This window comes from Sylvia atricapilla, chromosome 20 (assembly GCF_009819655.1).
Source record: "Sylvia atricapilla isolate bSylAtr1 chromosome 20, bSylAtr1.pri, whole genome shotgun sequence".
NCBI classification, from domain to species: Eukaryota; Metazoa; Chordata; class Aves; order Passeriformes; family Sylviidae; genus Sylvia; species Sylvia atricapilla.
This window is the reverse complement of record NC_089159.1, coordinates 8,141,207-8,169,009: the sequence shown is the minus strand read 5'-3', so window position 1 is coordinate 8,169,009 and position 27,803 is coordinate 8,141,207. Positions and strand designations below refer to the sequence as shown.

The following is a 27,803-nucleotide window of genomic DNA, read 5'->3' as shown; positions in this document are numbered from 1 at the left end:
GACGCATTCATTTGTGGCCACTGACTTTGCAAAGGCAGCGAGCAGGTAACGGAGTAGAGGCAGGATTTGGGGAGAGGAGCCAGGCTGCAGTGCATGCAGGGGTGCACACCTGCGTGGGCGTGAGCGTGGGTGTGCACGTTGCACGCTCGAGAGCCGTGAGCGCGAAGGAGGCGTTTCGGAAAAAGCCTTGCCGAGAGACAACCGCCTTGTCGCCTTCTCCCCATGGGAAGGGCTTCCCCCGCAGCCAGGCCTTGCTCTGGGGTGTCCTGCCTGTCCTGGCTGATCCCCAGCCCGCATCCAGAGCTGGGAGGAGCCCCGGGGCTGTGGAGCTGTGGCCCCGCGGGGTTCAGTCGCTGAGGACGGCGCCCGGCAGCTCGTTGGTCAGCGTGTGCCAGCGCTCGATTTTCTTGTCCTTGTTTTTCAGGCAGTCGAACCAGTGCTTCAGCCGCTCCCCTTTGGCATTAATTCCTAACACGACTCCGCCTTGGGAGGGAGACAAGAGAGAGGGAGAGGTGTGGGGGGAGCCTGAGCTCTGCTGAGAGATGCCCAGGGACACCGGAGGATGCTGGAGGGAGCCGGGTGATTCAGCATCCAACCTGATGTGAAATCCAGCCCAAATTTCCCACCCCTTCACGGCTGTGACATGTCCCAGGCAGTGTCCCAGTCCCAGGCAGTGCCCCTGTCCCAGGCAGTGCCCCTGTCCCTTGTGCCAAGGGCTCACTGCAATCACAGAGGCTGTCGGAGGGCACTGGGCACTCGGCAGTGATAAATCACAATGACCAGCAACAAAACCACAACAAGGCCAGACTTCCAACAGAGATAAATGAAACCTCCCCGATAAACCTGGGTTTTTTTTTTTTCACTCAGAAGAAAACAGAAGGGGAGAGGCAGATGCATTTTCTCCCTGCTTGGATGCTCCTTGAGAGGCTCAGGTGCAGGAGAAGGATAAAAGCAGAACTGAAACCCAGCGAGAATGAATGTGGGCATGGAGAACAAACTGGGAGGCTGGGAGAGTGCAGGAGGAATAAGAAGCACAGACAGTGAAGATAAATAAAAAAGAGGCCAAGGAGATCTTCTGCAGTGTGCTACTCACCTATGAAATCGTTGGATTTCCCGATATCATAGTCCCACACGGTGACTTCTAAGGTCTTCTTTGCCAGGTCACCGTGCTTTATCTCATAGAAAAACTCCTGTGGAGGAGCAGAGGCAGAGTCAGGATGAAACAGGGGCTGGGGCTGCCCATCCTCCTCCTCAGGCTTTGCTGCCCACGGGGAGCCCAACCCCAACCCCTCACACCGTGACTAAGGTGGGGTTTTTTTACCTTTTAAGTCTGAGGTTGAGAAAAGCCCCTGGGTGAGAGCCAAACCCACCCCAAACCCACCTCATTGAACTCGGGGTTCAACGTTTTCTTCTTCACCGCTGTCTTGTGCTTGGATTTCTTGTCCTCATCTGGTTTCAAGTAACTGCAAGGAGACCAAAGCAGCCCAGTGGGTCCCAGTGGGGAGGGCACTGTGGGGTGGGGACATCTGTGGCTGCAGGACCAGCTCCTGAGCAGAGCCAGGCTGAGGTGGGTGGCTGAGCGCCCTGAACCTCCAGAACCTCCTCCCCTACCCAAATGCTGGGTCTGGCTGGGAGGAGGCAGCATTTCCCCACCTTAGAGCCAAGGCCAGCTGCTGGCTGCAATCGGAAAACACCGATTATCCCGTCTGCAGTCCCTAGGGGACACTGGCACTGCACACACGCTTTCCAAACCCAGCACTGCCAGCCCAGCACCAGCCCAGACTCGGGATTGTGTGACTGCTCAGTTCCAGGGGGCAGGAACCATCTGCAGTGTGGAAAAGGGAGAGGAGCGAGCAGCTTTGAGCTGTTCCCTGCAGTCGTTCTGCAGCACAGCACCAGAGCTGGACAGCAAACAAGCCTAAAGTGTCATCAGGCAGAGAGGGGACCTGAAATGTGGGCCAGGCCGAAGTCAATCCATCGTGGTTTTGTGCTGCTGCTCCTTTAAACATCAGTTCTGCTTCCTTGCTACACGCTCCAGATCTTGCTCATAATTAAAAAATTAGGGCTTGTACCGAGAAGCATCACTTTTCTATCTGCTCTGATCCCAGCCCTGTGGATGGCCCAGGGGACACCCCAAACTGGCTGGGTGCAATGGGAATTGAGTTGCTCAGGGACTGAGCCTCCCATGGGCACCTAAAAAAGCAAGAGGGGATTTTTATACAGATCCCTAAAAAACAAATAAGAAGGTAAAAATGTGCCGCTGATAAATTACTGGATCTCCCCCATGCGATCAGCTCTGCCTTAACAAACACCACCCCTAAAAACGCCCAAACCTGACTCAGCACAGTGGGGACGAGGAGGGAGGACAGGCACTGGGTTCCTCCCTCCCCATGGCCACCTCTCTTTTCCAGACACTCAATTTGAAAAATGCCACCCCCCCCCCCCCCCAAAAAAAAAGAAACAAAAACACCCAAAACCCCCCAGGAGCTGTGCTCAGCTCCCCACACAGCCGCAGCCCCTGCGCCCACCTCACCTGCCAACTCTGCCCATCGACTGCCGGCCAATAACGCCCCAGGCAGAGCCAAGCTGCTGCCTGACGGCCTCATTTGCATCTCCTAATGAGAGCAATTAATTCCCCGCTGCGGGGAGAGGCGCGGGAGGGGACAGCAGGTGACACTCACATTTTGACGTAGGGGTCGGAGTAGCCATTGGCGTCCATGGCAGCCAGGTGGGCACAGCGCAGGATGCCCACCTGCAGCCCCTGCTTCTGCGAGACGTACTTGAGGGAGATGAGGATCCTGCCACGCTCCTCCAGCGACTTGTCCTCTGTTTTATCTATCTGGGGAGGGAATACACCCAGTCCTGGCGGCTGCACCGGGACACAGCCGCCACCAGACACCTCCCCGGCCAAAGGGATGCTCCTCCCCACCTCTCTGATGGTGTTTGAGGGGTCCAACAGCTCCGTGCTCCCACCCGCCACGGGGAGAAGCTGCTGTATTTCTAGTCCAAGGCAGGATGAAGCTCTGAACCCCCTTCACTCACCGGCAGCTGCTTCTCCAGGCAGATGTTGAAGTTTTTGGTCTGGTTGGGCTTCAGTTTCTTCAGCGGGATGCGCGTCTCTCCGATGAACTCGTTGTGGCGGAACTTGTCCTCGTCACACACCGAGATCCTGCAAGGGCCAGGGGCTGAGGTCACCCTCCCCCAGGCCATGGACAGGGCACCTCCTCTGCAGGCAGCTGGAGAACAGCTGGAACGCAGCTGGAATGCCTCCAGCTGCTGGCACAGCCCGGCCAGGGCAGCTCACGGGGTGATTCCTGTGTCTAAACGCCCATCCTGGACCAGGCATTGCTGAAAACGCTGGAGCCTCAACCGTCCTAATGACCCTCCCATTAAAACATCGGAGTCATCAGTGACTAAAGGAAAATTATTCCGAGTTGCTGGAGGTGCGTTTTGCCCAGCCATGGAGCGCTTCCTCATCCCTGCCTTGGGCTGTGTGCCCGGGAGAAGCCAGCTTCCCACACAGCCCTTTCCCCTTTTCCCTTTTCCCTTTTCCCTTTTCCCTTTTCCCTTTTCCCTTTTCCCTTTTCCCCTTTCCCTTTCCCTTTCCCTTTCCCTTTCCCTTTCCCTTTTCCCTTTTCCCTTTTCCCTTTCCCTTTCCCTTTCCCTTTCCCTTTCCCTTTCCCTTTCCCTTTCCCTTTCCCTTTCCCTTTCCCTTTCCCTTTCCCTTTTCCCTTTTCCCTTTCCCTTTCCCTTTCCCTTTCCCTTTCCCTTTCCCTTTCCCTTCCCTTCCCAAGGAGCTGGGGCACTGCCGGGAGCCCCCAGGGTCACCCTGGACACAGAACGGGGCTGTCACCTCCTGTCCCACCAAGCAGCCAAAGGCAGGAGCGATTTCCCCAGGCAGACCGTGGCAAACATCACACCTTGGGCAGGTGGAAGCTCTCCCAGCCCTGCTGGGATCCTGGGATGCATCCCGGTGACGAGGGCAGTGACGTGCTGCTGAGCCAGGGCTGTTTTCCGTGGAAAAGCTCTAAATGCCTTTCCCTGAGCTGGCAGCTAATGAGTCATTCCTCTGCTGCTTCCCAGCTCTCTCCGGGAGTCGGGAGAGACGGCAGAGGAGCAAAGTTATGGTTTGCAGGGAGCCTCTGAGTGCAGCTCCCGAAATCCCGGAGAGCCACAAGGGTGCCTTGAGGGACCAGCTGTTCCCCAGCTGTGCTGGTGACGGGGAAAGCCACTCCAAAGGGAGCATCCTGCACCTCCACTGGAGTGGAGCCATGCAGGGACTGGCTGGGCCTCCTTTCCATCCTTTGTCCTTTTTTTTTTTTTTTTTTTTTTTTCAATGTTCTTAGAGTGTTTTCTCATCTTTTGGGTACCTCATTGTTTTATTTTTCACCCACCTCCTTTGGTGTCCATCTCCCCACTGGTGGCACTTCTGCCACCAGGCACCACAGGGGAAGGGGGAAAAGTATAATTAAAGGTAAATAACACCCTGTAATCCCTCCTGAGAGTAACTGATTGCACACCACACCTCTGGCCTGCTCAGCATCTGGATGGTTTTACCCATCGATGGGTTATCCATAGATGATTTATCTACACATGGTTTATCTGTGGATGCTTTAGTGCCTTATCCAAGGATGGTTTGACCATCCTCCTGCTCACAAAGAGGTTTCAATGAAGCCGTGGGGATGTCCCAGTGCCACAGCACAAGGACCATCAGGGCTGGGGAGCAGCAGGGAAAAGGGGTTTGGGGGAAAAAAAAAATAAAATAAATGACACGAGCTGGAAAAGAGGGAATGCTGCTCTCCAGAAAACTGTGGCTGGATGCAGCGTTACTATAGATACCCACGGAAAAAACCCACCCCACCACAACGGTGAAATCCTCAAAGAGAATCTCAAATGCAGGCACAAAATCCCCCAATTCCTCTCCTCTTTCTTGTAAGGAACAAAACCAACAAAGGAGCAGCAGCTCCAGAGCCAACATTGCACTTGCCAGGCCTGTGGGACCCTGTCCCTCTGGGGGGACAGGAGGGGACAGGACCCCGGGGACAGGAGGGGACACGGCCTCACACCCAGGATCTGTGTGTAAACCCAGCAACTGTGGAGTGGTGCCAGCTCCTGGGCACTCAGAGAGACAGGGTTTGGGATGGTTTACCTCTTAAAAATGGGATAATTCTCCTGGACAACACCCCAGAAGCACAGCAAGATCCCAAACACAACGTCCTGCTTGCTGAGAGGACTCAGGAGCCTCAGGATGGGTAAAAACCCAGCAAGGAAACGTGGAAAACGCCAGCGGTGGTGACAGGGAGAGCATCTCCAGTGTCACACTGGGAGAGACCCCACTGAGCCATGCTTCAGTGCCCTCAGGGACATGGGAATTCCCTTGGGGAGTTGTTTTTGGCACATCTGCAGGGTGTGGGACCTGCCACTGCCCTGAGCAGGAGACACCTGCAGGTCTCTCCCAGTCCTGTTTTCCTGTGGCCCCTCTGGCCACCTCCCCACATGTTGTGCCCCTCTGTGTGTGATGCCCAGAGGGGATTTTGTGTCAGCTTTCCCAGTCCCAATTCCTCTTCCCAGTTGCAATTCATCCCCCCTGGGATGGGATTCCCAGCCCAGCAGTGAAGGCAGTGAGCTCTGAGTGGGATGAGCAGGAAGCTCCAGCCCCGTCCCTCCCTTTGGAAAAAGGCATAATGCAATCACACCAGCCTGGATTTCATTACCAGAAATCGACACGGTGGAATTTTTATGCCTTGGGTTAGAAAATCAGCCCCAAACAGCACGAGGTGCCTCTGGCAGCCTCGTTCACCTTCCATCCCCAGCCTGTAACTGGAGCTTCAACCCTTTCTCGTCTCCCCTTATTAATCCCAATCCCTCCAGCCCCGTGTTTCATTTGATACCCTCACTGTGGGGTCCTGATCTTTACGTTAAGGGCTGTGAAAACCACCTTGGAAGGAAACTAAGCAGCAAATGAACAATCACTGCTCATTAAACTTCTCCTCCCTCCTACTCAGCCCGGGCTCCTGGGTTACAGTCCTGACTCACTGCACAGCTCCAGCAGCTGACTCACGGCTCCTGCTCCCTCACACGAGTTCCTCGGCCTCTTTTCCAGTGTGGAAAAGGGGGAATGGGGGGTCAGCAAGGAGCTTTTCCCACCAAAACACACAGGGCAGAGCCTGAGAGGCATCTCCTGTGTCTGAGGTCCCTTTTTGGCAACATGGGAGGCTCTCCATGAGGAGCAGGTGATGCTGGCTCTGTTTAAGGACCGCCAACACCAGGCGAGGGGACAAAATAACACCGTGGGCAAGTTATTTTTAATAAATAAAAATTATTAAATTCCAGCTCCTCAAAAAACAACAGGAGGATTCCATCAGGGGCTCCATCACAAAATGCCTCCAAATCTGGGCACAGCAACCACAGCAGAGGCGAGTTGTAATAACAAGTGCACCCGCCTCATTCACCCAGAGTGCAGCAATTTTGGGACCCCAAACCTTGAAGTGGCTGCACTCCGCCTATTAGTCCTGATCAAATACTATTTTCTGAATAATACATTTAATGAGTCATGATGTTTGTCAAACACATGATTAAACAAAGAATTCCTGGCATTCGTGGGCTAGCTGAGCACTCCATGAATAATGCATCACCTCGTCCAACATATCTGGATATGAATAATTGTATCCAATATCTGGCCAGCTCGGGTATTTATTATGAATGCAATTTATTTATTGCATATTACATGGATTACTTTAATGGAGGTGATTTTATTCTGCCTGTTGCAGTTTGCTCTGCAGCATTTCTCTGCCTCCCCCTGACATTGCACCCTGTGCTCAGAGTCCAGGTGGGAATGGGGGCTCCAGGGTGGGATTTTCCCCTGGTGCTGGCAGGGAATCTGTCCCCAATCCCATCCATCTGTGCTCTCCAGTGTGTTTTTGCACGGCTCTGAACCTGCCTTTTCCCAGGCTGGTGGGTGGTTTCATCCCTGCTAAGCCTTGGGCTACACTCAGGGATATTTAATTCAATGAATGGATGAGACCTTTCGAGATCCTCCCACCTGCTGCTCTCCACGAAATCCCAAATATCTGCTGCTTTTTGAGGGGGCTGGTTCATTAACAAAATCCTGCCTGCCAGTGCAATTAGCTGGGCTGCCTTCACCTCTCCTTCACCCCGGGGAGGTGAGCCCTGATGGCTGCTGGGCTCTGCGACACCAAAGTCACCCCACCAATTCGTACAAGGCCGTGCAGGGATGAGGGAGAACCCGTCTGGGATTGATTTGGGGGCTTGGGCAGGAGGGGATCCAACACCCAGCTCTCCAGGATGCTCTCACTGCTCTGACAAATGCCATTTATCCCCTCCAAAGAAGGCTGCAGGCCCTGGCAGAGCGCCCCACGCCAGCACCACCCCTCCAATCCACGCCGGACACGTCCCACCAGGTGGGCAGGGAAAATTCCTGGGTGCTTTTCCAGCTTCCCTGATGCATCTCCAGGCTGCAGGGAGGCTCAGGCTGGAGGCAGCTTTGATCTCTGCCTTTATTTTCACATTAAAGAGACTCTGGAATTGCGTTCCCTGCCCAGCTCAGCACGGGGGGATGCTCCCAGGGAATGGTCACTGCCAGACCCAGGGGAACATCACTGATGCTCTTTCAAGCTGCCTGCCATGAGCCTCTCCTGGTTGGCACAGGGAAAAGCAGCGTCCTCCTGGCTTTGAAGCTGGTTTTTCCTGGTGGGAAAGGAGGCAGTTGGAGGAGAGGATGGATGGGTGAAGCAGAGCACCCAAGGCAGGACAGGGCATGGAGGTTTTTCCTGCGGGAAGTGGCACTGGGAGAGTGAGGGGCCAGCTCACAGCAAACAGCTCCAGCCACACCAAAACACCGACAGATGGTCAGTTTAGGTGGGATATTGGGAAGAAATCCTTCCCTGTGAAGGTGGGGAGACCCCTCAGGGGGTGCCCAGAGAAGCTGTGGCTGCCCCTGGATCCCTGGAAGTGTCCAAGGCCAGGCTGAACGAGGCTTGGAGCAACCTGGGACAGTGGGAGGTGTCCCTGCCCAAATGAGATGATCTTTAAAGTCCATCCAGCCACATTCTCCTGCAGACTGAGGTGTCCCAGGTGGGCCACAGGGGTCCCTGCACAGTTCTGAGCTGTGGGGAGGGCACGAGGAGCTCCACAGCAGCCAGGCTGGCAGGAATGGGATGCGGCAGCACAGGAGTTCTGTGGGGAGAAAGGCAAATCCAGCCCCGCAGATTTTTTGGTGAATCCCCCATCCCACAGCTCCCTGCTGCCTGCAGGATAAACAGCCCTTCCCGAGGGAGCAGCAGCTCCCAGAGCCCTGAGAGAGTGAGAGGTTGAGCTCTCCTGCTCCCTGTCACCTTCCAGGGAACAACTCAGCCAGCCAACACCTCCTCACAAACCCATTTCCACGCTCCAGGAGGCTGCAAACTTCAAAGCCTGCAGTGGAAAAAATACCCACCAAGAACAACAACAAACTGGAGGCTTCCCAGCCCCACCAGCCTGCAGCACTTCCAGCATGACTAATGTTTGAAATAATAAACCCACGGTGCTGGATTTCCCACAACAGGTGGGACAACCTCCGAGCAGGACCTTTCCCAAGGCAGCTTTGTGCTCTTGGCGTGAGGAAAATCACCAGTTCCCAGGGCACCTGCAAATGAGGAGGGTGGGATTCCAGCCACGGAGCTGGCAAAGCCCTGAGCCCTTGGAGAAGGATGCAAAAATCCTTCCTTTGACAGTGGATCTCACAGCAAATCCTGCAGCACGGCCCTGGATCAGTGTGGTGATGCAGCAGCCCAGGCTGCCCAACATTCCTGCCCTCACCCAGGTGGGACAGAGGCCAAAACATGAAAAAATCTTCGCATTCACAGGTGTCTACTCCCTGCAGAGCATCATTCCAAACTCTGCCCCTGCCCACGTCCATCCTCACAAAACCTCTCCCAGCCCCTGGGAGATGCTGAATGCACAGGTTGAACCAACAAAATCCAAACATAAAAGAAAGACTCACACCCTTTGTTTAGCTGGACAACAATTCGCAGATGCCTCCTGCTTTCTCACAAAAAGCTCAGCCTTGGAAGGGGCCCAGAACTATCCTGAAGAGATTTTTTCTCAGCAAGACACGACCTCAAAGCCTCAGTGTGTGCCCGTGAGAGCTGGGCACGAAGAGGTTAAAGCCAAACCACACCACCTCTGCAGGCAGGAGCCAGCCAGAGAGTCCTGAAGTGAATGATGCAGCAGGAACAGGCTCCTCACTGGTTACCCCTGCCTGTGAACCAGGTGTCAGTGGCTCTGCAGGTGATGGATGCACAGCACAAACACTCTGCTGGGGGATAACTCTGCCCTGCTCTGCTGTGAGCAGCTCCTGTGGGGCTGAGCAAGGGGGGTCCCCGTGTCAAATGCTCCCTGGGGTGGGGAGGGACAGCTGGCACGGTGCTGAGGGAGGGGAAGGGCCCCGTGTCCCCCTGGAGCAGGGCCCTACCGCAGCGTCTTGCGGATCATGTCCTCGTCGGTGATGCCGTAGTAGGTGAGGGTCTCGTTCCAGGTGGGGTTCAGGGTGTTGCGCAGAGTTTTGGTTCTCAGCTTGTTTGCCTGTGAAAGAAAAGCAGCTGGGGCTCAGTGGGCTCAGCCCCAGGAGGTGTTTGGGCAGGGGAGGGAGCCCAGCTTGGAGATGAAGGGGTAATGAATGGGTGCTGTCACTCTTCTGCCCCAGAGCCATGGCCCAAATCCACCCCAAATCCAGCAAAACCCTCAGGGGCAGGGACACAGCAGCTCACTCATTTCCAAAGCAACCCCACGTCCTGCATCCTGGAAAGATCCAGTAAAATGGGAACCTTGGCAGAGCACGGACCAGGATTTCATTTATGCAGTAGAAGAGAGCAAGGGAGGGAAAAAAAAAAATCCTTTTTGGATTCAACAGAAAATGCTGATTTGCTGTTCTGGCTGTTTGTTTGCACTCCTGCTCCCAGCACAGCTCTTGATCCTGCCTGACTCCAAACAACTTCCTTGACAGGCGTTTTGTCAGCACCAGCAGCTCCTTCCAGCAGCTCTGCTGAGCGGGAGGATGGGGACAGCAGGGCTTGTGTCCCCTGCATGGATGGGACACCCTGGCACACAGCCACTCCCCAGCTCAGGGGACTTCTTCTTAATCCCTGAGCCCCACTCATTCCTGAGGAGAGCAGGAAAAAGAGGCTGAGGCTGCAGATTGGGCTTCTCCACCAGGCACAGCCTGGCACAGACTGGCAGAGCAGCAATTTTCCTTCTAATTAGGTGTCAGACAACTCAATCCCTGCCTCAGCTGCTGCTGGGCATAAGAAACTCTCAGCACATCAATACCTCCAAGTTGTGGATCTTTATGGGAAGCTGCTGCACTCCCCACCTTGGGTTCACGAGCCCTGAGGGACAAGGACAGCAAGGAAAGGGCCCCAATGGCACCCAGAGCCTGCTCAGGTCTGCAGGCACCAGCTCCTGATCCCTGGGGCTCCAAGGATTGGGAAGGAAAGTGGGTTTAGCCAAGGGAATGACATGATGAACATCACCCAGCTGCTAAAAGTGCCCAGGGAAGGGACACGAGTGAGATCAGAGGAGCTGAACTCCGGGAGTGCCTTTTCCTCCCATCTGGAATGACTCAGGAGTCAGCAACCAGCTCTGCATGGGGAATGAATCCAGCCCTGCTTCCCACACCCACAGGTGTCTGAGAGCCCAAACCTGGGACAGAAACGTCCCCCGAGGGACCCAGGGACTGTCCTGCTGCTGGGACAACCGTGCAGGAACATGCAGGACAAACGCAGAATTCCCCCAGATGTCCCAGGGCAGATCCGGGCGGTGCAGTTTGGAACAAAGCACGGCGATGGGGCAGAGGGGGCAAGGAGAGGGTCCCCCCACGGCAGCTCCTGTGTCCCCTCCCCTCCTGCCTCTCCAGGCTGCACCAGCTCCGGCAGAAATGCTAATCAATGGATTTGCAAGACATGGAAATGACTGATAATATCGCCGGTGAAAGCGCTCCCGGCTCCGTTCGCAGCGGAAACTCGGAATGTGGTTAAAAACTCCCTCTGCCTCCCTGAACATCAGGAATTAATCCAGCTGAACTGTAACAAGTAAATACACCTCCTCCCCCCCTCCAAAAAAGGTCTTTCCTTTCGTGTGGAATAAGAGGGCAATTAATATTCCTAACACACACATCGAGCATTTAAATTCCACATCCCCGTCACTTACACGGAGCTCTCACCACACATCAATATCTTTAATTACTCTTCTCTCCAGCAAGCCCTGAACCTAAGGAGATGGAAATATTTCCCTTATGATTTATACTCTGCTTTATTATGATCTGAGGGGTTTTAAATGCAAAAGAATAAGGGGCAAAAAAAAAAAAAGGAAAAAAGAAATTAAAAGGGTCTGATTTGTTTATAGCAGAGATTTTTTTTCACTCGGTGCTTCCCAGCCTGGGCTCCCAAGGTAAGGAATCAGGGCTGGCACCTGGCTGCCAGCCAGTGGTTTCCCAGAAAGGCATTTTCCATCTCTATAAGGAGGAATTCAACCCTAATTCTTACCTCCTGCTCTCTCTGAGCACCTTTTCCTCTGGAGATTCAAGGTGCGGGTGCAGCAGCCCACAGCCCCTGGGTGAGGAGCTCCTCCCAGGCCTCATTCCCAAGGAAAAGCTGCAGCCCCAGGAGAGTAAGAAAAAGGTTTTCTCACCTTACTGGCTCCGGGGAGCAAGTGCAACTTGACGTAAGGATCAGCCAAACCATTGTGGTCCATCGGCTTCAGGCCCTGGAGTAGGGAAGAGCAAAAAGCAGGAATCAGGATAACAGCGGGACGCCGGGCAGGCACTGAGCCCATCCTGGTTTTCTCCTGTTTCCCGGGGATATCTCTGGTCCATGGAGCAGCCGTGGTTTCCCCAGGTCCTGGGGGAGGAGGGGATTCTGCAGGATCCAAGCTCAGCATTCCAGGATTCCAGGAGGGGCTGTGGGAAGCTCCTCACCTGCACGTGGCACCATCCGCTCCTCCCACCCCGGCAGCCGACTCTGCCACCCTCAGCACGATTAATTTGGGGGTGAAGAGAATCAGCACAGTGATTTCCCAGGTCTGAAATTACAGGGTTCTGTCATTTAATAATTGCTTCTGAGCAAACACACACCTCTGCTGTTGTGGTGCCACTTCCAAGCGCTCCCAGAGGGTGTGATAGCACCTACCTACTCCTGGTTATCAAGGAAGAACAGCTCCAGGACAGTGGGAGGCTGGTGCCAGCCAAATGCTGGGGTGTTCACAGAGAAACGTTGGGGTTGCAGGAGCACCAGTCCAAGGAAACCCTCGCTGGGGCCATTCCTGATGGGTTTTCTACCCATCTTCAAGGATGGTGTGGATCAGGTTTGGGATGCTGATGCCCTGCAGCTGATCCTGCCTTGGGCAGAGGGAGGCCACAAGCTCTATTCCTCTTCTAAATCCCCTGAAAATGATCCAGGGGTGATGCACAAACCCAGCTCAAAGCCACACCTGCCCTGACTGCATGGAAAAGAACTCCACAGGGAAGAGAAGCAAGTGAGGAGCGTGAAAAATGGAGCCTAATTTTCACCAGTCCTAAGTAGAAATGAGAACAGCTCCATCGTGGAAAGCCTTTGGATTATTTCCAGCCTGGCTGTGGGATCCCTGCAGGAATTATTGCTGGGCTGGCTGAAGGCAATCCTGTGCCTGGATCAGAGCTGGGCTTCTCTGCAGAGGTACCCATCCAATCCTGGCTCCAGCCCGGGCACGGAGACAAGGCTGGGGGGTGCTGAAGAGTCCTCACACCCTTTTTTTGTGAGGAGCAGAGTGCCTGGGTAACGAGTGTTTGCAGCTGCCAGGGATCCAGCCAGGGAAGCATTTGTAGGGAGTGCTGGTGGAATGGCTGCGTGCAGAAGGGATGTAATCACCCAGGGTTTGGGCAAATCAGCCAGGGAAATGCTGGGGGAATCGCTGCCGTGCTTCACAGGGAGGGAATAACTCACCCAGCCTGACCCAAAGCACCACAGGAGCCTCTCTGAGCGGCACAGTTTTGTCCAGGATGCTCCTGACCTTGGGAGTGTCTCTGATTTGGAGCAAGGGCTCTGCTACAGAGACAACCGTGCTGCCCTGGGGCAAGGGAGGCCAAATGGTGCCCAGCAAAGAGGATTTTGCTTCTACAGCGGAGCCAAAAGGATAAAAATATCAGCAGTGAACGGAGGTAAACCAGCTCAGCTTTAAGTGCAGCCTCTGGGGTGATGTCTCTGGTCCAGGAGATGATGAGGATGGGGCAGACAGGGCAGGAAGGCGCTGGGCTGTCCCCAGGCTCTGGAGGGAATTGCCTGCACAATCCACTTGTGCTGTCCCCAACCTCCCTGGTCAGAGGTGCCCAACCTGCCCGGGCTGCACAGCAAATGAAATCAGAACCAAGCAGGCAGATTCCCAGGAAAATGGATGGAGAATGACAGGCAGCTCTGTAATTCACCCATCAATTCAGCTCAATTAAATTACCTTCTGAGGAGGCTATTAAAGGCTTTTTTAATAGATGTGCTATGGAAGATGGAGTGACAGGAGCCTGGAAAATGGCTCCTAATGTCACGTCTACCTCCCTGCCATGTCACTCGATACGTGTTTGGCACAAACAGCTGAATTTAACAGGGCCCTGCTTTGCAAGGCTGCTCCTCTGGGAGGTGATCCCTCCCACGGGGAGAACCCACACTGCTTCCCCTGAGTGGAGGGACCACCAACCTGGGGCTTCTCCAGGAGGGATGAGAGGGACAAGGCACAGAGTCTCCCCTCAGATCCAACCGGGGCATCTCCCTGGCCCCAGCTACTCCTGATTTATGGAGCTGAGATTAAGTTTCATCTTTTTCTCCTCCTCTTTTACCCAACCTCAACATCTCTGCTGCAATCCTACGGAGATCTCCAGCTCCCTGCATCCCAGGCTCTGCCAGCTGCTCCCCGTGCCAGTGACATTTAGCTAATCAATAGGATTTAATTACAACTTGGGCTAATCGGGCTGCCGATTAATGCCACGCCAGAGGCGTCCAGAAATCACAGGAGATGGATTCATTCCATCCTTCTTCACCCCACAACCAGCTGCCTGCCCAAAAAACCCAGCCTGGATGGTTCCCAGGCTGAGGCATCCCATTCTGAAAAGGGGGCAAACTGCGTTTCCACCCTGACAGCCCAGAGGAGCCAGACAGCTGGAGGAATTTCCCTGCAGTGATAAATATTTATGAGTCAATCCATAAGTAATGCTCAGTGCAGACCTCGGCTGGAAGGGAGGCAGCAGCCAAATGCTCAGTGGGGTGGAAACTCCTGGGTGTTTTCTGGCCAGAGGTGCAGGGAGAGCAGCACAAGGATGCTCCAACCCGGCATGGCCTTGCCTGGGGTCAGGAGCTCCTTCACCATTGCCCTACAGCCCCCTGAGGCTTCTCCCAGGCACCTTTCTCCCAAAATCAGGAGACCAGTGGAGCTACAGGATAGCACAGCCTGCTGTGTCTGTGCTGCTGCATGCCCCTATAAACCTCCTAGAGCAGGCTGGGCTCTGTAGGACTGAGCACAAAGTGAGACCCTCACAGGCAGGGCACAAAACCAGGCGCCTGCACATTGATCAAACCCTTTTCCATCCTATTTTCTAGGAGGGGGTGATGCCCAGCACATCCCAGCTCTGTCCCACACAGTTCAGCAGAGATCCACACAATCTGGTGCAGGGCAGCAGGGAAGAGGGAGAGCCCTCCTGCAGCCCTGGCTGTTCCTGCAGTCCAGGAATGAGCTTCCACAATGCCCTGATTTATTCTCCTATTGATCTGAGCTGAGCTACAACGCGTCTGAGTTCAGCCGTGCCTGAAGTGTGACAGGCGGGGCTGCTGCCAGCACCGAGAGCCATCAGTGAGAGGTGGCTGCTGCCAGCCTGGCTGCTCCTGCCTTTTCCTGCCTCTTCCTGGCTGTTCCTCCTCCTTTCTGTCTGCTTTTGCCTGTTCCTGCCTCTTCCTGCCTGCTACCACCTGTCTGGTGACACTCAGGATCTCAAAAATCCTGCTGTGAGCTTACACCCTTCCAGAAAAGCCTCAGAAACACCTCCTCGGATATTCCCAGGCACAGCACGAGGGTGAATTCCCACGTGGAGTGACTGTCCCAGCCTCCAGCAGCTGAGGGCTGCGGAGAAGGGAATTGTTGGGTTGGATTGAACCTGCTGCTGGCGCCTGCTCCCCAGGAACTGATAACGGGGCTCAGGAGGAACAGCAGCAGATAGAAAAGTGCTGGAGATTTAAAAAAAAAAAAATTAAAATATAGAGAGAATAAAGGGAGAGAGGGAGGTTGTTTGGGGTTACCAGAGAGAAAGGAAAACGTGTCTCACGTGGCTGAAATAGCCCAGGTTTGGCTGGCTGCTGGCAGCAACCCAGGCTCCAGGAGCTGCAGGACTTTGGGCACATCCTGAGGGCGTTTTCCCCGGAGGGTGACACAGGTGCCCAGGACCCGGTGCAAGGGTAAATAACATCCCAGCACTGCCGGGGCTTTTCCCCCACCTCCTCCTCCGCAGCTCTGCTGGTCACAGCCCCGGAGCCAGCGCCGCCGGCAGCGGGGGCCTGGCCCGCCCTTACCTTTCTGTAGTCAAGTTTTGGCAGCTTTCCGCAGGCGAGAGATGAAATGAGAGCGAGCAGATGGCAATGTAAATAAAAGAGAAAAATGGGAGAATGAGAGCAGAATGGAAATGAACAGGAACTGGAGAGTTTGAATGTCAGCGTGGCCGGCGGGGCTGTGCCCTTCCCCGCGGGCCGGGGCGATGCTGCGGGACCCCCACACCCCACGGGTGGGCACAGCAGGACCCAGGCCTCTCCTTTGCCAGCCCTGCCTGTGCTCTCGCTGGTTTGACATCCATCAGCGGCTGCCCAGAGCTCTCCTTCCTCCTCTCGTCTTCCACCCACTCCAAAGCCAATTAGAAATCTCCTCCTTGGCACGGCTCCCGCCTGCGCCGAGGGAAGCCTGACCCGGAGGCTGCCGGTGGAGCCACGGGAGGGGAGCCTCAGTCTGCCTCAGCCCTGCCCTGCCTGGAGCTGGGGGTGCTGCCCTCGCCCTGGAGCAGCTCCAGCAGCGCTGGGCCACATCCCATCCCCGAAATCCGGATCCCAGACAGAACGCTGCAGTGGGGGCTGCGAACAGGCCACGGAGGGCAGAGGAGCAGCCTGTGAGGGCAAACAGCGAGGTCTGACCCTCTGGGGCTCATTCACAGCCCCTCCTCCTGCCTTCTGTAAAAACCCTCCATCCGTTCCCAAAATCTGCAGGGATTGAGGTTTTTCCCTTTAACCCACCCGGAGCCCTCACCGGGTGATGCACAGAAGAACCCAGCAGCACCTTCCACAGCCCCCGAGGCAGGATCAGGACCTCAGCTCCCTCTTTCTGCTCCCAAATGTGCAAAAAAAAAAAAAAAAAAAAAAAAAAAAAAAAAAAAAAAAAAAAAAAAAAGCCCCTAATTGCCTCAATCGCGCGGGCGGCAAAGGCGCTGAGGCGCAGCACTTCGGGAGCCGTGATTAGCGGCATTTAAAAGAGCCATTTATAACCCGACAGCCGGTCACAGTAAATAACAACATCGGGACGGGCTGCTCTGAAAGGCATCAATCCGGCTCGTCACGGGGGATGAGCAGCCGGCTCCCGACTGCTGGGAAGGCCCTGAGAGGCTGGGCTGGAGGGGAAGGAGAGGGCCGAGGTGTTGGGATGGGAGCCGGAGTCTGGAGGAGCCCGGGGATGTTGGGCACCGGAGCCCGGGGATGGTGGGCAGTGGAGCCCAGGGATGTCGGGCACTGGAGCCCGGGGATGTTGGGCAGTGCAGAGTCCGGGGATGTCGGGCACTGGAGCCCGGGGATGTCGGGCACTGGAGCCCGGGGATGTCGGGCACTGGAGCCCGGGGATGTCGGGCAGAGGAGCCCGGGGATGTCGGGCACTGGAGCCCGGGGATGTCGGGCACTGGAGCCCAGGGATGTTGGGCAGTGGAGCTCAGGGATATTGGGCAGTGGAGCCCAGGGATGTTGGGCAGTGGAGCCCGGGGATGTCGGGCACAGGAGCCCGGGGATGTCGGGCACTGGAGCCCAGGGATGTTGGGCAGAGGAGCCCGGAGATGTTGGGCAGTGGAGCCCGGGGATGTCGGGCACTGGAGCCCGGGGATGCTCAGCACAGCCGTGGGTCGGCTTTCCCCAAGTCCTCGCCGTCCCCACAGCCGTACCTTGGCTTTGTTGATGGTGCAGTGGAGAGCGTTGTTCTCCTGGTCGTAGAGCAGGCTGAAATCCAGCGTCCCCAGCGTGGCTGCAAGGGAGGAGAGACGTGATTAACCCGCGGCGCCCGGCAAACGCGGGCTGCTCCCCCTCGGAGCACAAAAGGAGTGCGCGGAGGTGCTAAAGAACAGGCTGCAGACATTATAAAACACAACGCATCCTGCCGGGAGCCCTGTTATGAAACGTGGCTTCGTGCTGGGAGGCTGGTGGCCGCTCCCAGGTCGGCTGGCACAGCCCTGGGAGAGGAGTGAGAGGGATCAGGGGATGCAGCTCGCCCAGCACCGCAGCCACAGCCTTTTGCTTCCCTGAGCTTTCACCTGGGTTATCCCCATCGCTCGCTGCAGCCAGCAGCTCGCTGTCCCCCAGGAGGTGAAGGGTGTCCCCCGGGAAGGTTTGGGAATGGCTGGGACGCAGCTGAGAGCTGCTGTTGGCACATCCTCCCCTCGGGCGCCGCTGGCGTTCCCAGAACGCCTATTTGTATAGTGACACCTTCAAACAAATGAGCCACCAGTGGGATCCCTTCCCAGCTCCAATCTGGCTGCAAACTGTAAATTAAACCCAGGGAGGATGGAAAGACATTTCTGGTTAAAATGAAAAACACCGACAGAGCTTTTAATCAGCGCAGTGCTCCTTTCTGGCATCCTCAGGATGCAGGAACGACAGCCTCTCCTGGGATGGGACACAGGGATGGGGCAGGGGAGCAGAACAAAACCACAAGGGCCTCAGCAGCAAAAGTCCTTTTGATTTGAGAAATGCTTTCCCTTTGGATGATCTGAACGCGTCTCACTAACCCAAAGCAGAGGAAAAAGCCTTGAAAAGACAGGCTTCCCAAAAACACGGCTTAACCTTCTCCAAAACCCCCAGGCTTGATTTGCACACCAAAGCCTGGACATGGAGCAGCTTCTCTCCTGGCTCAGCTTTACCTGGAACTTCCAGGGTGGCTCTGGACCCAGCAAACCCCACTTTTCCATGCCCACCTTCCCAAAAGAGTTTTGCCTGGGTGCTGCCCTGCCACCAAAAAACATCCCATCTCTGTTTCCAAGGTAACTGCACCTTCCTGCCGCGTTCAGAATGTGAAAAAAAAAAAAAAGAAAAATCCAAAATAAAAACCAGAACGGTTTTGCTTAATATCAAAGCAGGGTTTGCTGCCTGGAGGGGAGTTGGACAAACTTTATGGCAGGAAATAAGGTGCTTTTTTTCCCATTCCATCACTGATAGCAGCAAGGCACCCACGGAGTTTAAGGATATTCAGGGGACCGAAACCTTCCTGCTGCAATTTCACAGTGATCTCCCAGCCCAAAGGCAAAGGAGCTACAGGTTTTCCTGCTGGCAAAAAACCAAAAAAACCCAACAAAAAAAAAACCCCAAGCAACAACCCATCATTTCTCCCAAGCAAATATATTGAGTTCAAAGCAGAGTAAACACCCAGGGAGAGTTCTGCCAGAATAATGTACCCCCCTCGTTGTGCAGCAATTTCATGGCACATTAGCTCCTGGTCTGGGTAAGTCACAGATCAGTGGGGTTTTACCTGCGGGGGAAGATGAGGGGTGAGGCCAAACTTGCTGTACCTTGTGCCTCATTTCTGGGTAGGACTCAAATTTCCAGGGCAATTCCCAGCTAAACCCCCTGCTCATCCTGCAGGGAGGAAGCACCAGCAGGGCTCTGGGTGCTCTCAGCGACGGGCAGCTCGAGGATGGCAGCGTGAAGCTCCACAAACCAAGTCAGCAAAACTTCCCAAATCTGCATTTTTATTTTTTTTTTAAATTTTTTTTTTTCACTCAAGAGCGGAAGATGAAACCTCCGGTTTGGTTTGGGAGCCTCATCATTTCCCACCTGCCCTTTAATCAGCGCTTCCTGCCAGCCCCACGGCTCGGCCCTCGCGAGTTCAAGCTGTTATTTTATTTTTTATCACAGGAGGGGGCCCCTTCGGTTCAGCCGGCTGGGTTTGGGCAATTTATAAAACAAATTAAAAAGCTTGGCAGGCCGACTGAGTTGGGCCAGAAAACACTGACAAAGCCCCAGCGTCTCCCCAGGGGAGAGGGCAGCGGGGAGCCCCGCTCCAGCAAGATAGAAAAAAACCCAAAAAAACCCCTAAAATCACCTTCACACAGCAGCAGGAGCTTGTTCTGCAGGTGGGGACTCGGGTCCTGCTCCCAGCTCTGGCAGTCCATGAGCAAACATCCAGCAGTTGCTGTTCCTGCTGGAGCTGCCAAGGCACGGACAGGGGTGCAGGGCTCCAGCCCTGGCTCTGCTCCAGCCCTGGAGGGGTTTTCCTCTAAGCAGAGAGGGGTTTTTTGGGTTTTTTTTTGTGGATGGTGAGGCTCAATTCCCAAGGAAGGGACTGCCCTTGCAGAACCATCAGCACAAGTTGTGCTAAGTGCTTTAAAATCTGACTGTTTGATAAACGGGGTGAGGAAAAGTTGGGGTTTTGGCAGCCAAAGTGCTGCTGTGGAGCTGCAGGTGAGCACTGCCACCAGAGCCAGGAGCCAGCAGCTGCCCAGGACTCTTGGGACACTTTAAGGACATGGTCACAGTCCCCCAGCCTCTGGGACATCCTGGGAATGCACAGCCAGGGATACATCCAGCACAGACAAGGCTGGAGCTCCAGCTCAGGGCTGAGGAGGTGGCAGGAGAACCTCCAGCCACACCAGGGCTGGGAGCCAGCCCCACACCCCACAACAGCCCCCTGTGACCCCCGGGAGCCCCATCCCAGCCCTGTGCTCCTGCAGTGGTCAGCACAACGAGCCAGGGGCTGGGCAAGGCTCCAGCAGCACCCCAGCACTGCCTCAGTGCTCCCACCCCTGCAAAGCCCAGCAGCACATCCAGCCCTGGCTGTGGGAATCCTGCATCCCCAGCTGGCAGCAACGGACCCAAAACCTCTGCAGAGCAGCCCAATCCACCTGCTTTAATTGCCTCCCCCCTCCCACTCGAGGTGCAGCTCGATTGTGATCTTAATTAGGGGAGCAAGTACCTAAAAAAGAAAAGGGCGGCAATTAGACTCGGAGCGATGTTAGCAGGATTATTTAACTCGACTGGGCTATTCTGAACACTGCCCTCTAATCACAGAGGCTGCAAATAAAAAATATAAATAAATGCCTTTGTCAGGCTTTACAAAGGCAGCTTGGCTCTGCCCAGACAGCAGGCAGGATGTATCATTATTATTACAATTATTCTGCTCCAATGATAAAACAACCATTAGGAAAACCGAACTCATTAGCAGGTTCTGACCCTCCTGCCTCCCCACGAGCTGGGACAGATTGATGGGAAGGCACCAACCAGGGCCTGGCTTTTAACACAGCTTCTAAAAGCAAAAAAATATAAATCCCACCTGCATGGGAAGGTGGCCTCTTCTCCCACTGACCTTTGGGCGTTTTGATTAATTCAGTGGGGCAGGAGAATTATGAGAGGGCAGCAGATGTGTCCGTGGGCTCGGCCAGCCCCGCGGGCAGCACCCGCTGGAGCCAGCAGGAATTTATTGTTCATTGCTGACATTTCCTGGCTGTGCCCAGGGCCAGGCGAGGCTGAAGGAGCTTCTATTTATACCTGTGGGATGAGAGGCAAAACGTGGTGATGGATCTGTGCTCTGCTGCCTGCCCCAGCCCCTGTCCTGGCAGGTTGCCTGGGCTGTGCTGGGGGGCAGAGCCGCCCTCTCCGCAGCCTGGGATGCTCCAAGGAAAAGAGTTTCTCATCCCAAGGCGTGGAAAAGCCACTGACACTCAAGAGAAAAAAGCTTCAGCAAAGGCTGGAAGTGGTGATGGAGCACACACTCCTCACTTTTCCCAAGGCAGGTGTGACCGCCATCAGAAAGCCCAGCAAAGCTCTACGCGGGGAGAAGTTGAGGTGTGCACACAAAAACCCCGCTGTAGAACTAATTAAAAAGAAGTCCAAAAGCCTTAAGTCCCTCTGCTTATCAGCATTGCTGCTCCCAAGATAATCTGCTCACGGATTTTGTGCCAGGGAGATCAGAGTGGAGCAGTAAAAAGACTGCTGGGGATTGTCTGGATTAGCTCTCCCTTACAGAAAGCACAGGTTCAGTAACCTTCAGGCTGGGTATTTTTTTTTAATGCACTATTAAAGATAGGTCCCTATTCTTCCATTGCTTTAATTTTTCCCTTGCAATGGAGATCATTTTAAAGGTCCTGAAAGGCAGCAGGTAATTCTGTGCACTTACAGCCCCATGTAAAATGTTGGTAAATGACTCCTCAGGAGGAACAGAAATTATCTCCTGCCATTTCCAAGCCGGGCTGCTGAAGAACACTTTGGTGGGTGGCTCTATGTGTGTGCTCCTGTCTCCCTGGCATCCTGACCACGTCCAGTGGCACCCAGTGGACTTGAGGAGTGGCAAACCCTCAGGGTTACCCCTGGAAAAGAGCACCATCAATTCCTGCAGCTGGGGCTGAGCTCACCCAGCACTCCCAGTCTGGACGCACTCAGGATGCTGCTGTGCATTCAGGGGCAGACCCCAAAGGTGCTGAGCCGAGGAGCTGCAGGCCCCTGAGGGCAGCAGAGCCCCTGATGGCAGCACTGACCTCTGGCATGAAGCTCCAGCCACGGCATCACCACAGGAAAGGTGGAGGAGGCAGCTGGAAATGGGATATGTCTGAAAGTTGGCATTCCCATCAGCTATTCCATGAAAGCAGATCCTCTGGGAGGATTTGGGTCACATCCCAGGGGCAGCACAGCAGGTTGGGGCAAGACCATTGCCATCAGCATCACAGGGCTCGGCTCTGTTGCTGCCAGCAGGGCAGGACATTCCCAACCCTACAAAAATCCCCAGCAGGGAGCAGATCCAGCACACGGGCAGGAGACCTTCTCTCCTCAGCAGATCCACGGATCTGCTGAGCTCAGTAGCATCAGGAGCAAGGGACAAACACAACTTTTCTCTCATGAAACTCTTCCCTGCTTGGCTCTGGGTTTTTCACTTAAAAACTGCAGCAATTCTTATTTCTTCATTTTGGAGACACGGAGCCAGCCCTTGGTAAGCTCTGGAGCAGGGAGCTGCTCCTTCATGAGGTTGGTTGATGGATGCTCATCAGCTCTTCTGTCTTCTCCAGGAGGAGTGTTCAGAGGAACACTTATCTGCTCAGAACAGTTCAGAGATGCAATTATGTTTTACAGCACTAAATGGTCCCTGATGTCAGCAGCAATTAGACTTTCAGCAATTTCAATTTAGAGATGGCCTTCAAATCTCTCCCGCTCTCCTCCTTTAATGAAATACGGTATTGCAATTAACAACCCCCCCCAAAAAAAAAACTGCCTTCAGTGTTAAATACAAAGAGGGGAGGCCTGGGAACCCCTTGAGCTTGGACTTGATGGAACAAGGGGTGTGTGTTTTGTGTCTCCTCCTGCAGCCGGGAGAGGTGAAGGGCTGGGCAGGCTGGGGAAGGAGGGAATCTCAGAATCCAGCAGCTGGGTGCCTCCTTCATTAGCAGAGGAGCCAGAGGCCAGGGCCCATATGCTGCTGCCGTGGATGTTGGAGGAGGGATGCCCAGGCAGACCGTGCTCATCCTTGTGTGTTTTCCTCTCCTGGTGCCCCGTGCTCACCTCCAGCACTTCAGGGTGGCCCTGGCCCTGGGCAATCCCTGCGAAGAGGAAGATCCTGCACCTGGGTCACTGCTGGGATAGTCAGCAGGATAGTGTGAGAGCTCACCCACATCAGCACGTCCCAAATATCCATCTATCCCACGGGATAATCCAGAGTCACCCCATGGGAAACCCCAAAGCTCCCCTGGGTGTGACACCTGGGTGTGACACTGCACACTTCAGCACAGACAGCTCAAGGCTGTGCTCTGCTTGGCAAAGCCCTGCTCTGCTGAAATCAGCCGTGGCTTGTTTAGTTTCCTGAGCAAGAAAAATACTTCTTTTGGCCTTATCTGGATTGAAAAGACGATTCAAAGCTTATAAATAGCAGTTGCAGCATATGCTAAGGAGCTGCGTTTCAGAAGTAAATACCCTGCTCGTTCCTCGCCGTCTCCTCTGCCTCCCCCTGTCTGGCCAAAAGCACTGCCAGGTGACTTGCAAACCCTGCACCCCTTCAGACCTTCCTTCTTCTGCTTCTTTACGTCTTCAAGCAGCCAGTAATTAATATCCCCATGATGGCTTTGCCTGCCTAATTATCTTCTTTGCTCAAAATAAGAGTCTTCCTAAATAACTTGTGTGGCGCTGCAGGCGTCACGAGCTGCCACGCACCAGGACTGGCCTCTCAGCTGCACTTTGGAGAAGTGGTTTTTGTGCTGCTGCAGCTCCAGAGCTCAGGAGGCTGCTCTTCCATCGATAAAACTGGGCATGAGGTGGAATTGGATGGGTTTGGGTGTGTAGGAACAGTCCCAGAATGCTGGCAGGAGCAGGATGGGGCAGCATTTCCAGGGATACTGGATCCCTCTGGAGCCCGGGGTTCTCAGGCTCTCTCCTTACCTGAGAGCCAAACACACATTTGGAGGAGGGAAGGAATCCCAGAGTGAGCAGAGCCTCTTTCCAAAGCCAAACTGCAGCTCGGGGAACGGGGCATTTCTCCAAGGGCTGGAAACTTGATTGCCTGGTAAAGGAGGATGGCTGCTCCTCCAGTGCTATCCCTGCCAGTGCTCCCTCACAGGGACTGTCTGCACCTCTCCTCGTGCAGAGGTCCCAGCGACCTTTAAAAATGCTTCAGGTACCAATTCCTGCTGGTGCTGTGGAGGGGAAGGTGCAGGCAGTGGAGGGGCAGCAGCACTGGGGTGAAATTGGTGGAGATGGGAGGCGAGAGCCAGCTCCTCACAGGTGGCACATTGCCATCTAGCTGGCATTTGCTTATTTTCCTTGCAAACCAAGTTTCCCTGGCATTGTGCTGCTCAGCTGGGTGGGAAGCATCCCCGGTGGCTGGGGACCTGCTGCTGTCACAGGGCACCAGGCAGGGGAGCCAAAGGTGAGGTGACAGCCATGTGTCTCGAGGTGGCAGGAGCCAATTCCCCCTCCCCAGCCTCCTGCCTGCTCCTCTCAGCTCCCAGCAGATGCTGGTCCAACAGCACCAAGCCATCCTTCTGCAGCAAATACACATTTCCCACTTCTCCTGCCTCATTCCTTCCACCTCCTCAGCACTCCTGTCGGGGACAAACCCGCTGCAGGAGGAGTCCTGCTCTGTCCAGCACAGGGCAGGGATGAGTCCCTCTGCCAGGGTCTCTCACCACAACGCTGCACATCCTCCCAGCAGCACTGCTGGCAGGTCTGAGGGGAAGAGCTGGCTCCATGCAATTCCCAGTGATCCCAGAGCCAGCCCAGATGTCTCCACACATTTTCTGCTGTGTTGGTTCCCCGGTCCTGCCTGCTCCCTGCATTCAACAGGCTGCTGGAGGGGTGTCCAGAACCACAAACCCGAGCCTCCCATGGCCCCACCTGTCCTCCCACCTCAACCAGGTCCCTGCCCATCTCTGGAAGGATTCCACCTGCTTCCCACAGCCTGGGAGTTCTCAGTTTTCCAAAGCACCAACTCCATGCACGCACTCACATCCCCCCTGCCACGTCCCTGCCCCCTGAAGATGCCAAACCTGGGTGAGGCCTCGCTGATGGATGGGAGCAGACTCTGCAGTGCCCACTGGCTCCACAGGCTTTGGTGGTGGGGTCTGGAGCACGACTCAGCAAAGGATTGAGGATCAGGATGCAGCCAGCCAGCCCAGGTGAGCTGCAGCAGGACCCACCATGCCCACCCCCCACAGCCCTGCTGGGCTTCTGGGATTCGGGCTGGGATGGCAGCTCAGATCCTGCTGGAAAAACCCCAGAGCCTCCAGGCTGGAGCAGTAACTCCGGGCAGGAAGGAGCTTGGGGAAACCCAGACAATTGCTGCATTTCTCCAGGCAGGGGCAGCTCTCCTCCTCCTCCCACCCAGCCCGGCCAGCAGCATCGCCTTGGAACCGGAGGAGGGAAACCCACAGGCAGGTGGGACAAACAGGAGGGAGCTGTTCAATCCTCCTCCTCCTCCCGATGGATCCTGCCACGGCAAAATCCCTCCCTGGGGTTGGGCTGGGAGCATCTCTGAGGAGCGAGGCAAACCCTCGATTTGTGGGTGCTGCACCCACAGCAGCATCCCCCGAACCCCGTGTGCCACCGCAGGGGACTGCCACCAGCGAAACCCCGGCGCTGTCCTGACGTGCAGGCACAGACAGGTTCTCCAGGGGGAATTTAGTGCAGGTGACTAATGCAGCAGCCCTGAATCACCCTCCAGAGGTGTGGGGGAGCTCGGAGACACTCCCCAGCGCTGCTGATGGCTCCAGGCAGGCTGCGCGGATCCCTGCTCCCGGGCTGGGGAACGGGGACAGGCAGCTCCTGCTGGATTTACAACTTGGCTGCTAAACATGGGGGAGTGACAGTCTCACATCCTGCACATTCATGCCAGCCAGTGTCCTCAGGGTGTCTGGGCCACCCCGTGCTGTCCCCAGAGATGTGACACGGCCGCTGCCGCCTCCCTGCTCCGCTCCTGGCACCGCTGTGCCTTCGCCAGCAGAAACCACACCGCACCTCTGGCAAAACAGCCTCAGCAGTTTTGTCTGACACCTGTTACGCTGCAAGAAACACTTCCTAACACCAGCCTGGGTGAGAGAAACACCCGCCGGCCCCGGCAGGGAGCCAAGCTGCTTCCAGCATCCAGCATCCAGCATCCAGCATCCAGCATTGCCGAGGGATAAACGCAGAATGCAGCGCCCTGGGCAATTTCCATGCGAGTCACCCAGAGAAAACGCAGCGCTCTGGGTGCTTTGGCTCCCACACACCGCCCTGGCCCTGCAGCCCGGGTTCTACCGCCACGGTGAGCGAAGGCGATGGGATGATTAGAGCAGCAAATGACCCAAAGCCGGTTAAAGTCCCCGTTGACTGCGCGGCTGGGACAAACACGGCTTAGCAGAGATGTTCTCCCCGGCAGTGGCAGAGCTGTCGCCTCTCCACCGGGAGCGTGACCCTGACACCGGCATGGGGAGGGAAGGTTGTGCCAGCTTGGGGCTGGCACCCAGCACCAGCCTCTGCCAGGGCTGTGCCCAGAGGGGGACACAGGGACAGCCGTGCCACCCTGCAGCCGCAGAGCCCTTCTTGGGGCGGGGGTGTGCTCCTTTGGGGTCACACCCTGGGCTGTGGGATAAACTGCAGCGATGGCGAGGGCAGGGCTGTGACATTCCGCAAAAGGGAAAGAAAGGCACCGCCTGCCCGGCGCTGGGCCGTAAACAGCTCAGCCTCCCCTTCCCCCAGGACCAGCACGCAGCACCGCCTCGGCAGCTTCACCCGCTCCCTTCTTCTCCTCCTCGCCATCTCCCGGCTCCAAACTTTGCGCTCAGCCCCCGGCAGGATCCGGCCCCCGGAGGCTGAATGGAGCCCTTGGGGTTTGTCTAACTCCGAGGGAAAAGCGGGTTATCCCGGCGGCCGGGGCCGGCAGAGCCGGGCAGCAGCTGGGGAAGGACGTTTTGGGTGGGGAGGGGTTAACCCTTGCTGCAAACACCTGCATCCAGCACAAACCGGAGCCTTCTGCTCCGAAGGCCCCCCCTGGTCTCCCGCAGGGCTCTGCCTGCAGCCGGAGGGTGAGGAATGGGAGGGGATGACACGCCAGAGTTCTGCCGAGGGAGAGGAGAGGGCAGAGCTCTCCCGGGAGGATGTCATTCCCGACAGATCCCCCTCGGTGCGGAGCCGGGCGATGCCGGAGCGTTATCGCCAGCTCATCGGCAGGGTGCCTGGAGCAGCCTGCACCACCGAGCCGGATTAAAAGGCTCCGAGCCCGGCTGGAGGCACGGGAGCCGAGGCAGAGAAGTGCACCAACCACGACAGCAACTGGTGGCTCTTGGGAGACTTGCCTACTTTGGGTTCAGCAGCCAGCCTGGCTGCGGCACGGACACTCCCAGGGCCGCCCTCCGCCCCAGCAGCGCCGGGAGACCCTCCCCGGCCGCACCTGGGGGCTCCTCACCGCTCCACCACCAGCAGCACTGCGAGGGTGCCCCGAGATGGGCAACCAGCCCTTAACACCCCACCCTCGCCCTGGGCACCCAGCAAACTCCCACGGAAACTTAAAAAAAAAAAAAACTCACTGCAATCGTCGGACTCGTAGCCTTCGGGGTCCACCACCTCCTCGGGCGCTTGGCTCTTGGTCGGCTGCTCGGCGGCCGTCGTTCCGTGGGCTCCGAAGAGCTGGTCCACATCCTCCTCATCCTCTCGGGGTGTCTCGGAGGGGCTCACCGAGGGCTGGCTGAGCGCGGGGCGCAGCGCGCTGCTGCGGCCGACGGCGGCGGGCAGCCCGCGGGGGAAGCGGGGGAAATAGTCGGAGATCTGCTTGATGGGTTTGATGGGCCCGGGGCAGACGTCAATGGCCATGTGCTCCTGGATACTTATGGTCATTTTCTCTCCTTTGCGGAGTGTCATGCATGCGGCTTGTCGTTGCCGAGCTCGGCCGGAGAAGCCCGGGCAGCGCGGGCGAGGGAAGTTTCTGCCGTGGGGAGATGAGGACGGAGGTGAGGAGGGGAGGCTCCGGCCGGTCCCTTACGTGCTTGTGGCGCCCTGAGGCTCGGTGGCCGCACGCATGCTGCTGCCGCCAGCCCCGGCGCTCGCACAGCCCCTGCT

General features: G+C 56.0%; 1 protein-coding gene across 1 annotated transcript; it reads right to left on the bottom strand.

Moving 5' to 3' along the window:
- Positions 1-238: 238 nt before the first annotated feature.
- On the bottom strand, positions 239-27,803 carry DOC2B (double C2 domain beta). The gene is made up of 9 exons (XM_066333486.1): positions 27,275-27,803; positions 17,192-17,271; positions 11,686-11,760; positions 9,473-9,582; positions 3,043-3,169; positions 2,682-2,839; positions 1,382-1,463; positions 1,094-1,190; positions 239-483 (listed from the first exon to the last, which is right to left on the bottom strand). Exons 1-9 carry the CDS (start codon positions 27,603-27,605, stop codon positions 347-349), a joined length of 1,197 nt encoding a protein of 398 aa, XP_066189583.1. The 5' UTR covers positions 27,606-27,803; the 3' UTR covers positions 239-346.